We start from the raw sequence: 13,337 nt of genomic DNA, 5'->3' as shown, positions 1-13,337 counted from the left end.
GTAATTAATTTTTTACAAACAACAAATATCCATTAAATGTTTCTAAAATTGCTCTTCAGTTATTTGCACAGTGATGCAGTGGCATGTTTAAAATTTATGTATTATCTGCAATATCAATGTTTAATGTCCTTTATAAGCCACAGTTCAACATCTTCTCAAGTATGAAAGTGTAAAAATTGTAAAAATACGCTGAAATTTAAAAAATAATTTTACAGAAATGAGAGGTGTTAGTCATCCTGTAGGGGAGGGGTCTCAAATATGTGTGCTTTTTAGAAGCTTCAGCACTCAGTGCAGAAAATATTAATCTTCAGTCTAATTTTTCAGTGGACTGTTGCTTCCTACTATATTTTGTTTATAAATGTGCTCTAGTTGCATTTTTATTATTTTATTAATATAAAGGCAATTAACATATTTTTGTGTTTTTTAAACATAATCTAGTTGAGGAAGAGGATGGCAAGACTGCAACTCAACCACTGTTGAAAAAAGGCAGGCATTTTTCATCATTTTATTTTAATCCCTTTTTCATACTGTAAACTCTTTAACTCTCCAGCCTTATTCCCTTCTTTTTTTTTTTAACCTTGGTTTTTATTTTCATGGTGAGGTAATGTTACAGTTCTGTGAATGCAGATTAGAAAAAGTATTATTAGTCTAAAGAGGTAAGCCTTCCCAGGAAATGGAGTTATATCACAGACAAATTCTTTTCAGTCATCGTAGCATTTCTGAAATATTCAGACCCAGACAGCTGGTATTAATTTTTTTTTTTAATTTAAACTGCATGGTTTAGATGATAAGTAGGGACACTGAAACAGGTTTTATTTGCAGTGTCACTTGCATTCTTTACCATCAGTTGTACCCAGCCAAGTCCTCAATTTTGATACTAATGTATTCTTCATTTCAAAAATTACAATATTTCTCACAGTCGTGCTGCGTTTGGGAGATACACAGTCATGTCAACATACATGAATTTTATGAGAAGGAGATAGAGGTGAGAGTTATGGAGCAGTGTGGTTTGGTAGCCATATTATTTCATCGTGCAAAATCATTTGTCATGTTTGCATATATCACAGCAGCATGAAAAGTGACATTCTGCAGAAGTAATCAGATGTCCTCATATGGATTTCTGCTTTTAAAATTTTGGTGTAGGAGTTTCATGGTAGTCATTTGCTTGCTCACGGAATCAGTGCTGTTTTTTGTTTCGTTTTGTTTTGTTTTAACTCCTGGGAATATAAATGGGAACTCCTTGGTGTACTGCTCTCAGGCCTGCAGCAGATGGGTGCCCTTCCAAGGAGCTCCCACCATCTTTCTGTGGTTCAGAGAAAGATGTGGTGGTTATATGGCTTTAGAATTGGGTTCCACCTGTTGGGGACAAAACATAGGTAAAAATTAGAAGTCTTTCTTTAGACTAAGGTTTCACTGTGATCATTGTAAGAATGTGTTAGTATGTCTTCAACTCCCGTCTTTCATTTTTATTACAGATAACAACTTTGTCTTTTAAAAAGTTGTGAGCTTTAAATTATTGAGATACCAGATTACCAAAGAAATAGTTTCACAGAACAGTTATAAACTTGGTTTGTCCAGTTTGACTAAAACAGCTTTTCAAAACACAAAATCTAGCAGCTCAGTATAATTTTTTGACTGTTATTTATGATTCTCTTACATTCATTCAGAATGCTTGAAAATATTAGTAATTAGGCAGATAATTTGGATTGGTTTAGCTATTGTAAAGAGTTATTTCTCTCTAGCCATTTATAAACTTTTATTATAAACAACTGAAAGCTTATGGTAGATGCCATATACAATTGTCTGAATTGTCTGTAGTATAAACATCTGAATATAAAAAAATTAGGAAACGATAGGAATTCAGCAAAAGGGACTTTAATATTTACTTTGCTTACATTTTATTTTTTGCTTAATCCTTTAGAATCCAAAGGCCCTATTGTGCCTTTAAATGTAGCTGACCAAAAGCTTCTTGAAGCTAGTACACAGTTTCAGAAAAAACAAGGAAAGAATACTATTGATGTCTGGTGGCTTTTTGATGATGGAGGTAAGGTTGTTAATTTTTTTAAAAATGATTTTAAATTTAGTAAAATTGTGAAAATAGTAAGAAATGGCAGGCACTCTTTACCCGTGGACCCTATTCAAATTTTGCCAGCATTCCCAAAAGCAAAAGGATTCATTTCAGAATCAGGCACAGCATTTAGCAGTCTAGTCTTTTCAGTATCCCTAATGCGGAGGTTGTTCAGTAGTATTTCCTTGAGCTTCATGACCTTAACTTTTAATATTATGAACCGTTTTGTTGACTGTCACCCAATTTGAAGCGCTATTTTAATGTTTTATTTTAATTAGTTTTTAGGTTGTCTATCTTTGGCAGAAATATTACAGAAGTGATGCTGTGCTCTTCTGTCTACATCTCATCAGGTGGCACAGGATGTTGATTTGTCCCATCACTGATGAAATTAACCATTGAGTAATATATGATTTTTACCACGTTTATTCCCTGAAAAGTTATCCTCCCCCCCCCCCCCCCCATTTATAATTACAGGTATTGGCGATGGCACAGAGGAATTACTCTGAGACTATGTAAATACACTATTCTTGAGCCTTCGCCACTATCTTTAGCATCCATTAATGTTTATTGTTGTTATTGTTGTATTTGCCAAATGATGATTTTCCTATTCCATCGTTTCTTCCTCGTTTATTAGTTGGCATTTTATTGTAAGGAAGAGCTTTCTCTTTATTTCTGTCAGTGTGGACTCATTGATTCCTATTTTATTGATATTCAGTGGGATATATATTAGACTGTTCTTGTGTTGCTTTGAAGAAATACCTGAGACTGGGTAGTTTGTAAAGAAAAGAAGTTTAATTTGCTGACGATTCTGCAGGCCACACAAGCATGGTCCTGACATCACTCAGCTTCTAGAGAAGCCTCAGGGAGCTTTTACTTACAGCAGAAGGCAAAGCAGGAACAGGCACAACACATGATGAAAGCAAGAGTGAGAGAGACATAGGAGACAGAGATGCCACACACTTTTAAATGACCCGATCTCATGAGAACCATCACAAAGACAAGCACCAAACCTTGAGGGACCAACCCCCATGATCCAAACACCTCTCACTAAGCTCCACCTCCAGCACTGGGGATTAATTACAGTTCACTATGAGATTTCAGTAGGGGCTGATATCCAAACTATGCCAGAATATAATTTGTTACTTTCGTTTGTTTTGATATTCCAGTTGTCCCATATTTCGCCAGCACAGTCCTCCTTAGGCTGATTTCTTTGCATTTATCATGTCCCAGTCATTCTTTTGAGTTATTTTCCAACACAAGAAGATGTTCCAGGCTCAGTTTTATTGTTTTACACTTTCCCTTCATAGCCGTGAAAGTAACCATTTATCCAAGGAATGCTGGTTCCTTTTACTGAATAACAGTGTTTAGAAACAAAGATCAGGGCATTGGATATGCTTGTGTCTACTAGAGTGTCACTGCTCCCAGGCCGCCTCGATGGACAGAGCCAGGAACTCCTTGTATATGTGTGTGTGGAGATATAAATGGAGATCAAAAACCAATTTCAGTCCAGCTTCTACCTTTTCGTATTTCTAATTTCATTGTTAAACATGGCTCCTGCTAAGGTCAATAAATACACTCTCCCATTTGGCTACCTTCCTTGAATGGGATCAGACTCCATTAGGAGTCCCTTCTTTCTCAGGTCTGCTAATGGCTTTTTGACTGAATTATCAAGGAAGGACAGAAAGAATATTTTTGTTTTATATGGTGGTGTAGTAGACATGTTTTTTGAGGCTAAATTGATGTTCCTGATTAAGAAATTAGCATTTAGTAAATGATTCATTATATTTTTATAATTCAGGTTTGACCTTATTGATACCTTACCTTCTGACTACCAAGAAAAAATGGAAAGACTGTAAGATCAGAGTATTCATTGGTGGGAAAATAAACCGAATAGACCATGACCGGAGAGCGTAAGTTTATTTCACATTGAAGGGCATGCATCTAGTAGCACTTCATTGCTACAGTATAAATTTGATAGGATAAAAATTAGACAATCCAGAAAATGTCTATTATCTTGCTTTGTTCTTTACTGAAGTTAAAAATTTTAAATATAACCTTGTTCTCTTTAGTCTTCATGTTTAACTAGTAGATACTTAATTTTACTTAGATGTAATTTTTTTAACATATTAGCATTTTAGAAGGTCGTCCTTAAATACTTGTAACTTTAAAGTGCTAAGCAACCTTTTTCTTTTAATCAGGGGAGAAAGTGCACAAACATTACCTATTTGTATATGGGATACATTTTGTTGTAGACTCTAGACAACAAAATGCAGGATGCCATTGTCATTCATCCGATTCTTTCTGAATATACTGTCACAATTACAGTTCTTGTTTCAGTATTTCTCTCCTGCTCTGTAAGTACTCGTTTTGTCTTTGACCTGTAACATGTATATTGTACAGACTACATAATGTGCATAATCTTCAACCTAATTAATGTGTATATTGTACACATTATGGATCAAAGACATGGGTACTTAGAAGCATTGAAACCCAGTTTTATTTTTCAGAAAGCAGAGTTTTGACCATATAATTCCTCTACCCAAAATACTTTAACGACTTTCCTGCTACCTGCCATAGAAAATCTAATTGTTATAATGTAGCAGTCAAGGCCCTTGACAGTCTGTCCTCTCATTCCCTTTCTATTCTATTGCCCCCAGTATGCCTTATACTTCAGTACACTTTTCCATATGCTCTAAGCATGCATGTGACTTCAGGCTTTTACTCCTTTGCCTACTCTCATCTCTCTACTGTAAATAGCACTTCACTTGCCTCTCCTTTTATCTCTTTAAATACTGCACTCTTTAAAACCCAGCTCAGTTCTTCATAGTGCCTTTCCTATTTCCCCCAAGCCTTACCCCCAGATCTAGTTGTTATGTTTCCTTCCGGAATCACAATGTACTTTATACCTACCACTCATCACATTCTGGCAGGTATTATATTTATTTTCTTATTTAAGTTTTGTGGGCCCTGTTATGTTTAGCATGTTTTATAGGAGGCACTTAATTGATAGGTCCTGGAATTCAACTAGGTGTTTATTCATTTCAAATAGTGAATTATGCAAGAAATACTAATAATAAATTTAACAATCAAACCTGTAGCAAATCTTTTTTCTCATATCTCAATTTAAAAACATTTTCATTACAAATAAAATTGCATTTTTTTTTGTATATATGTGCACTTCAACTGTTCTATTGTTGCCAACAATGTTTCATTGCCAGCTATGCCTTCAGAAAGGTATTTACTGAAAAATCAGGCTTGTTGATGCTCCTTTTCTATGTCCTGTTCCAGTTCCCTCCTCCCCCAAAATGCTATGAACTTAATCTGCCATCAACTATATCTTCAGTATGGCCCACAGGTCATATTTGCGCCCTGAGATAAGCATTCTTCTTGGATGGAAGAATAATCCAAAAATAAATATTTGTCTACTAGTTTTTATTGAAATTTATGTACTTATCAATATAGTTTGACTAAACTTAAGAAACATTAGCTGCCATTTAAATTTAATTATTAATGTCTTTCTTTGTCCATTACTCAGTACTAAGGAGAGATTCAGAGAAAGTAAAATACTCAATGATTGATTACTCAGAAAGTAAAGTACTCAGTGAATTTAAGTCTGCTTTGCGAATGAATGGTGTGAATTAATTCAAATGTACATTGTTTAGCACATGATAGACTGACTTTTTCTATAAATCATGCTTTTCAGATATATGGATTCAGCCCAATATAGAATGAAAATACTTGTATCTTAATTCTATTTATTTTTGTTGTAGGATGGCTACTTTGCTTAGCAAGTTCCGAATAGACTTTTCTGACATTATGGTCCTAGGAGATATCAATACCAAACCAAAGAAAGAAAAGTAAGTTACTCTACAAATTTCTGATCCTTTTATAGATGGCCTACTCAGACACAGATGCAACTTAATTAAAACCCAGAGATTTATATTCCTGCTGTTAGTTACATGTGAAGTCAATATTTTAAAAATCTAGCATTGATAGTTGGTATGCATATATCAGATATTAAAGAAAGTCTAAAGAGTTTTCAGTATTCAGAGAGGATTTAAATTACAGCTTTACATGTGATTTCTGAAAGGTGGTTCATTTCCATTGCCCCAGCCTGCAGTCATTTTAACCACTCAGTCCCTGCTCTACATACCTATTACTTTCCACTGTTTTGTTTTATTGCTAAAATAGGAAAATCTAAATATTTGCCTACGATAGTTGCATTCAGAGTTCTTCTAGGAAAGACCTTGGAATATTCCACCTTAAAATGGTATATACAGGTTGTTATAATGATATTTGTATTTATTTTACCTGATATAATTTTAATTCTTAGATTAATGTTGAATCAGTACAAAGCTGATATAAAGAATTCCTTTTAGATAGGAAATAGTAAGGTAAAATTTGTAAGTGAGATTGCTTTTATTGTAAAACTGTGTACTGGGTGCTTCATACTAGATTTGATACTGAAAAATACGTTTTTCATGTTCATAGAGGATTAGAATGCCATTCATGTTATTTTATTGGTAAGTATATGGATGTAGAAATTAATTTTTCATTTCCTTAAATTTTTAGTGTCTGCCCTTTTCCCCTTCAAAATGTTCTAGTACATTTTTTTACACTACTTTTATTCATTGATAACTGGGAAAGCCTTTGGGTGTTTTAGAGCAGAGTAGTAACACAATTTGACTTATTGCTCAAAGGGATCATTTTGGCTACTATGGTAAAATATATTTAGGTTGAGAGAAAATGGCCATAGGGGGAGGAGGGATAGATACAGGGAGATCAGCTTTAGCAGTTAAAAATGCAGTTTTATTACAGGTTGGAGATTCCTTATCCCAAATGCTTGGGATCAACCAAAAGTGTTTCAGATTTCAGATTTTTTTTTTTTAATTTTGAAACATTTTCATTATACATGCTGGTTTAGAATCCCTAGTCCAAAAATCAGAAATTCAAAATGTTTCACTGAGCATTTCCATTAGACATCATATTGGTGCTTAGAAAGTTTTAGATTTTAAAGCAGTTTGGATTTCAGATTAGGGATGCACAATCTGTATTGTCCATATGGGTTCTAATTTTCTCATCAGTTTGAGAGACTAGAAATTGCTGTTTTTGAAATAAATTGCCAAAGTGATTATTATGGTTGGGGTATGGAGAGGAGCATAATAAATGAGAGGCACTAACTTTGCAAGTTATAGTTTAATATTTAAGATCTTTCTGTTATGTAACTTAAAATAAGATTAGTTGTGAGAATTCTTTGTTTTTTAAAGTATTGTAGCTTTTGAGGAAATGATTGAGCCATACAGACTTCATGAAGATGATAAAGAGCAAGATATTGCAGATAAAATGAAAGAAGATGAACCATGGCGAATAACAGATAATGAGCTTGAACTTTATAAGACCAAGGTATTCTTTCTCTTCTGCTTTATTTTCATTGATCTTTTATATAATAAAAGACATGAAAACCAAGAACTTCAAATTTGATATAGGAGGGGTCAGTTGTATAAATGAACTCTAAAATAGATTTGAGGTTAGCGGAAAGCATTTAAAAAAAAAAAAAAAACATTTTTATTACACTAAAATTCATTTTCATTTCTTTTTGTCTCCTTATAGTTTTATGAACCATGCTAAATTCTTATTTCCAAATGGTCTAGGAATGACTTTGTCCTGTTTCATTTCAGACCTACCGGCAGATCAGATTAAATGAATTATTAAAGGAACATTCAAGCACAGCTAATATTATTGTCATGTAAGTAATATCTTTATAAAGATTTTCTTGCTAATTTCTGATAATATGCTTTGAATTAATTTCTGTTCCAGCTACATATCTATATAACACCCATACTGACTTAGTTGTTATAAGGAGGAAAAAACAAACTTGTAAAAATATACTATACTTTAAGCATATGGAGAAAGACTTTAACCTTAAGCTTATATGAATCCCAAGTAATTTTTTTATCGTAATTGGAACCTTTTGTTTACACTTCTTCTCACCTTTTCAAAATTCCTTATCTTTGTAAACACTACAGCATAGCCATTAAGTATGTGTGGATAGGAGGGTCCTACGTTAAAATTTGGACCCCAGACAGCTTCCTCTTGAAAATAACCCAAAAAATGTTATTTGGCAGATTAAACTTGAATAGTGATTCCTGTCTGGATTCCCATTCTTATGTTTTCCACACACAAATTTTACATACCGACACACTGTCCTTGAGTTAAATACAGATGTAAATGCCTGCTTTGGCTCTTCCTCTACTGAACTAGGTTAGCTGCATATTCTTTGAACCCACATTTTCTCAGTTCTGGAATACGTGTCCTTAGATAGGAAAGCTCAGGCCTCTCCCCCACAAAAAACGCCAAATCATGAAAAAAACTATCAAAAGATTGTTAGTTTAACAACAAGCATTTAATAAATCAGAAAGTTTCAAATTTTGCTGATGATAAATACCTGTAATGGAAAAGACACTAAAACACAGAAATTTAGAGAAAAACTTGCAGAGCAGCTGGTCACTGCTACCACCATCCATAAATAGAAATTAAAACTGAGATAAGAAGATAAAAATTGCATTTATCCATATATAGCTTACGTTTTCTAAATTTTGATAGTAAACATACCTTTCACCTAAAAGAATTCTATTCTTATTAAAGAAGGGAAAATCTAGGATTTAGTGTTATATATCAGAGATACTGTGGTTTATAGAAATATTTACTGTTCTTATGAACAAATTCTTAAAAATCTTTGTTGAAAGATTATAGTCTTTTATGTACACATGTACGATGGTGGTACCATAAGATTATAATACCATATGTTAAGCTGGGCACGATGGTGTGCACCTGTAGTCTCAGCTACTTGGGAGACTGAGGTGGGAGGATTGCTTGAGACCTGAAGTTTTGAGTCCAGCCTGGACAATGTATTAAGACCCATCTCTCTTAAAAACAAAAACAAAAAAAACCATATTTTTACTGTATCTTTTCTATATTTAGCTATGCAAATGCTTACCATGGTGTTACAGTTGCTTATGGTATCCACTACAGTAACATACTGTACAGGGTGTAGCCTAGGAGCAACAGGCTGTGTCATATAGCCTAGATGTGTAGTAGGCTATACCATCTTGGTTTGTGTAAGTACTCCTATGATGTTTTCATGAGGGCAAAATTGCCTGACAATAAGTTCTAAGAAATGAGTCTCCATCGCTAAGCAACACAACTGTGGTTGTTATTCTATATGCAGAATTCTCCTGCACTCAGAAATATTCTGTAATGATAGTAATTTATAGTAACTTACTGTAATCTACTTTATAATTTTTGCTACATTTTATTCTGTAAATGCATTGCTCAGGTTTTTTTTCTCTTTTTGATACCAGGAGTCTCCCAGTTGCACGAAAAGGTGCTGTGTCTAGTGCTCTCTACATGGCATGGTTAGAAGCTCTATCTAAGGACCTACCACCAGTCCTCCTAGTTCGTGGGAATCATCAGAGTGTCCTTACCTTCTACTCATAAATGTTCTATACAGTGGACAGCCCTCCAGAATGGTACTTCAGTGCCTAGTGTAGTAACTGAAATCTTCAATGACACATTAACATCACAATGGCGAATAGTGACTTTTCTTTCACGATTTCATTAATTTGAAAGCACACAGGAAAGTTGCTCCATTGATATGTGTATGGAGACTTCGGTTTTAGTCAATTCCATATCTCAGTCTTAATGAATGGTGATTCTTCTCTGTTGAACTGAAGTTTGTGAGAGTAGTTTTCCTTTGCTACTTGAATAGCAATAAAAGCGTGTTAACTTTTTGATTGATGAAAGAAGTACAAAAAGCCTTTAGCCTTGAGGTGCCTTCTGAAATTAACCAAATTTCATCCATATATCCTCTTTTATAAATTTATAGAATGTCAAACTTTGCCTTCAACTGTTGTTTTTATTTCTAGTCTCTTCCACTTTAAAACAAAATGAACACTGCTTGTCTTCTTCCATTGACCATTTAGTGTTGAGTACTGTACGTATTTTGTTAATTTTATAAAGGTATCTGTTAGATATTAAAGGTGAGAATTAGGGCAGGTTAATGAAAAATGGGGAAGGGGAAATGGTAACCAAAAAGTGACCCCATGGTATGGTTTATATGAGTATATGTTAATACGGAGCTAGGAAAAAAAGCCCCCCAAATGCCTTTTTAACCCCTCTGATTGGCTGTTATTACTATATTATTATTTCTTGAAACCTTAGGGAAGATTAAAGATTCATCCCATACTTCTATATACCATGCTTAAAAACGTCATTCTTTAAACAAAAATACTCAAGATCATTTATATTTATTTGGAGAGAAAACTGTCCTAATTTAGAATTTCCCTCAAATCTGAGGGACTTTTAAGAAATGCTAACAGATTTTATGGAGGAAATTTAGACAAAGCAATGTCCTTTAATAGAATATTTCAATATTTAAGTGGAATTTCAGTATACTGTACTATCCTTTATAAGTCATTAAAATAATGTTTCATCAAATGGTTAAATGGACCACTGGTTTCTTAGAGAAATGTTTTTAGGCTTAATTCATTCAATTGTCAAGTACACTTAGTCTTAATACACTCAGGTTTGAACAGATTATTCTGAACATTAAAATTTAATCCATTCTTAATACTTTAAAACTTTTATGTTAAGAAAAACTGCCAGTTTGTGCTTTTGAAATGTCTGTTTTGACATCATAGTCTACTAGTACAATTTTGACAGTGCATATGTACTGTTACTAAAAGCTTTATATAAAATTATTAATGTGAATTTTTTCATTTATAATTCAAGGAAGGATTTCCTGAAAACATTTCAAGGGATGTCTACATATTTGTATGTGTGTGTGTATATTTGTATATACATACACAGATGCATATGTGTATATATAATGAAATTTATGTTGCTGGTATTTTGCATTTTAAAGTGATCAAGATTCATTAGGCAAACTTTTGTTTAAGTAAACAAGTTCAAAATCAGATTAACAGATACAGGTTTCATAGAGAACAAAGGTGATCATTTGAAGGGCATGCTGTAATTTCACACAATTTTCCAGTTCAAAAATGGAGAATACTTCGCCTAAAGTACTGTTAAGTGGGTCAATTGATAAAAGTTTCTGTGGTGGAAAATTTATGCAGGTTTTCATGAATCTTTTTTTTTTTTTTTTTTGAGACGGAGTCTCGCTCTGTTGCCATGCTGGAATGCAGTAACGTGATCTGAGCTCACTGCAACCTCCGCCTCCCCAGTTCAAGCAATTCTCCTGCCTTAGCCTCCCTAGTAGCTGGGACTACAGGTGCATGCCACCATGCCCAGCTAATTTTTGTATTTTGAGTAGAGACGGGGTTTCACTATATTGACTAGGATGGTCTCTATCTCTTGACCTTATGATCTGCCCGCCTCGGCCTCCCAGAGTGCTGAGATTACAGGCGTGAGCCACTGAGCCCGGCTGGTTTTCATGAATCTCGATAGACATCTATAACGTTATTTTCAGTGGTGTGCAGCATTTTTGCTGCATGAGTATGAGCTAGGTATAGAGATCTGATAACTTGAATTCAGAATATTAAGAAAATGAAGTAACTGATTTTCTTAAAAAAAAATTCTACATTTTAACTCACAGCATTGTTCCATTGCAGGTTTTGCAATGTTTGTTTGGGGGTAAAGACAGTAGAACTATTATATTATTCAGTAAACAATAACGTGTGAACTTTAAAAATGGATAATAGGGCATGGACTGAGTGCTGCTATCTTGAAATGTGCACAGGTACACTTACTTTTTTTTTTAAGTTTTTCCCATTCAGGAAAACAACATTGTGATCTGTACTACAGGAACCAAATGTCATGCGTCATACATGTGTGTATAAAGTACATAAAATGTATCTAAATATTCATAATGTGGGGTGGGTAATACTGTCTGTGAAATAATGTAAGAAGCTTTTCACTTAAAAAAAATGCATTACTTTCACTTAACACTAGACATCAGGTCGAAAATTTGCAAGGTTGTTATAGTACTTATTTCAGCAATTCTTAGAGATGCTAGCTAGTGTTGAAGCTAAAAATAGCTTTATTTATGCTGAATTTTGATTTTTGTGCAAAATTTTTTTTAGTTCTAATCATTGGTGATAGCTTGGAAATAAATAATTATGCCATGGCATTTGACAGTTCATTATTCCTATAAGAATTCAGTGAGTTTAAAGAGAATGGTGGTGTTAAGCTGATTATTAACAGTTACTGAAATCAACTATTTATTTGTTACATTATTCCATTTGTATTTTAGGTTTCCTTTTACATTCTTTTTATATGCATTCTGACATTACATATTTTTTAAGACTATGGAAATAATTTAAAGATTTGAGCTCTGGTGGATGATTATCTGCTAAGTTTGAAAATGTAATATTTTGATAATACTGTACTATAACTGTCACAAATGCTTTTCTAATGTTTTAACCTTGAGTATTGCAGTTGCTGCTTTGTACAGAGGTTACTGCAATAAAGGAAGTGGATTCATTCAACCTATTTAATGTCCATTCTTATATTTTATCTATAAGTTTTTGCCAGCTTTGTGGTTTTGTCTCATTTAGATAACTATTGCTTCATTCATTTCTAAATTTTTTAAATAGCTTTTACCTTAATATTCATGCCCTGGAAAAGTCGTTCACTATTCCTAAACCTTTGCAGTAATCACTGTTGATACTTACAGTATGACTGAACCATCTGAGCTGCAGCTCATTATGGGTTTTTTTTAAGTGACCTGGCTTTTCTAATTCTGCTTTATCTTTGGGCCAAATCTCTCATTTGTCAGTGAGGAAACTAGAAGATTAAAAGCAATTCATAGTCCCTGAATATCATCTGATTCTTTCCTTTCAAAGATTTTTATCTAAGCTCATTTAGAGTTTTAGAAAGCATTTTCATTTTCTCATTTGAACATGACTGTAGTTGTGGTATATATGCAGGACAGCTGTTTCTTTCTTCTACTCTTGAGAAAGCAGCTTGGAGCAGTTTAGGGAGTTTTCCAAGGTCCTGTGGTAAATCAAGGAAGGTTGTTGATCTAGAGCCCAGGTCTTTCATCCCCGGGAATTTCTTCATTATGCATTCGCTGCTGGCTGATCCATAAGACAGATGGCTGGGATAGATTGGTCGTTTCCAAATTACTCACCCCTGTCCGCCGAGTAAGTGTGTGTTTAGGTAAGGCAAATTATAGTTAGAAATATAGGTTGGCTACAGGCTGCCTTCATAGGTTCAAAACAAAATGTAAATATCCATTTTTTTGTTTGTC

The 13,337-nt window shown here is 33.8% G+C and overlaps 1 protein-coding gene across 2 annotated transcripts in view; it reads left to right on the top strand.

Moving 5' to 3' along the window:
• The window catches only part of SLC12A2 (solute carrier family 12 member 2), a 104,240-nt gene extending 91,663 nt beyond the window's left edge, over positions 1–12,577 (top strand). The window contains exons 21-27 of one of the 2 annotated variants that reach the window (XM_008014304.3): positions 439–486; positions 1,922–2,044; positions 3,867–3,978; positions 5,839–5,925; positions 7,336–7,471; positions 7,747–7,814; positions 9,430–12,577. In XM_008014304.3, coding sequence (XP_008012495.3) covers positions 439–486; positions 1,922–2,044; positions 3,867–3,978; positions 5,839–5,925; positions 7,336–7,471; positions 7,747–7,814; positions 9,430–9,565 — 710 coding nt within the window. In that variant the 3' untranslated portion in view covers positions 9,566–12,577. The remainder of the gene's footprint in view (positions 1–438; positions 487–1,921; positions 2,045–3,866; positions 3,979–5,838; positions 5,926–7,335; positions 7,472–7,746; positions 7,815–9,429) is intronic. The other variant, XM_008014305.3, reaches the window with a different exon arrangement.
• Positions 12,578–13,337: the final 760 nt, after the last annotated feature.

The sequence above is a fragment of the Chlorocebus sabaeus genome, chromosome 23 (assembly GCF_047675955.1).
Source record: "Chlorocebus sabaeus isolate Y175 chromosome 23, mChlSab1.0.hap1, whole genome shotgun sequence".
NCBI classification, from domain to species: domain Eukaryota; kingdom Metazoa; phylum Chordata; class Mammalia; order Primates; family Cercopithecidae; genus Chlorocebus; species Chlorocebus sabaeus.
The sequence above is the reverse complement of the archived record's forward strand: the minus strand, read 5'-3'. Positions and strand labels throughout refer to the sequence as shown.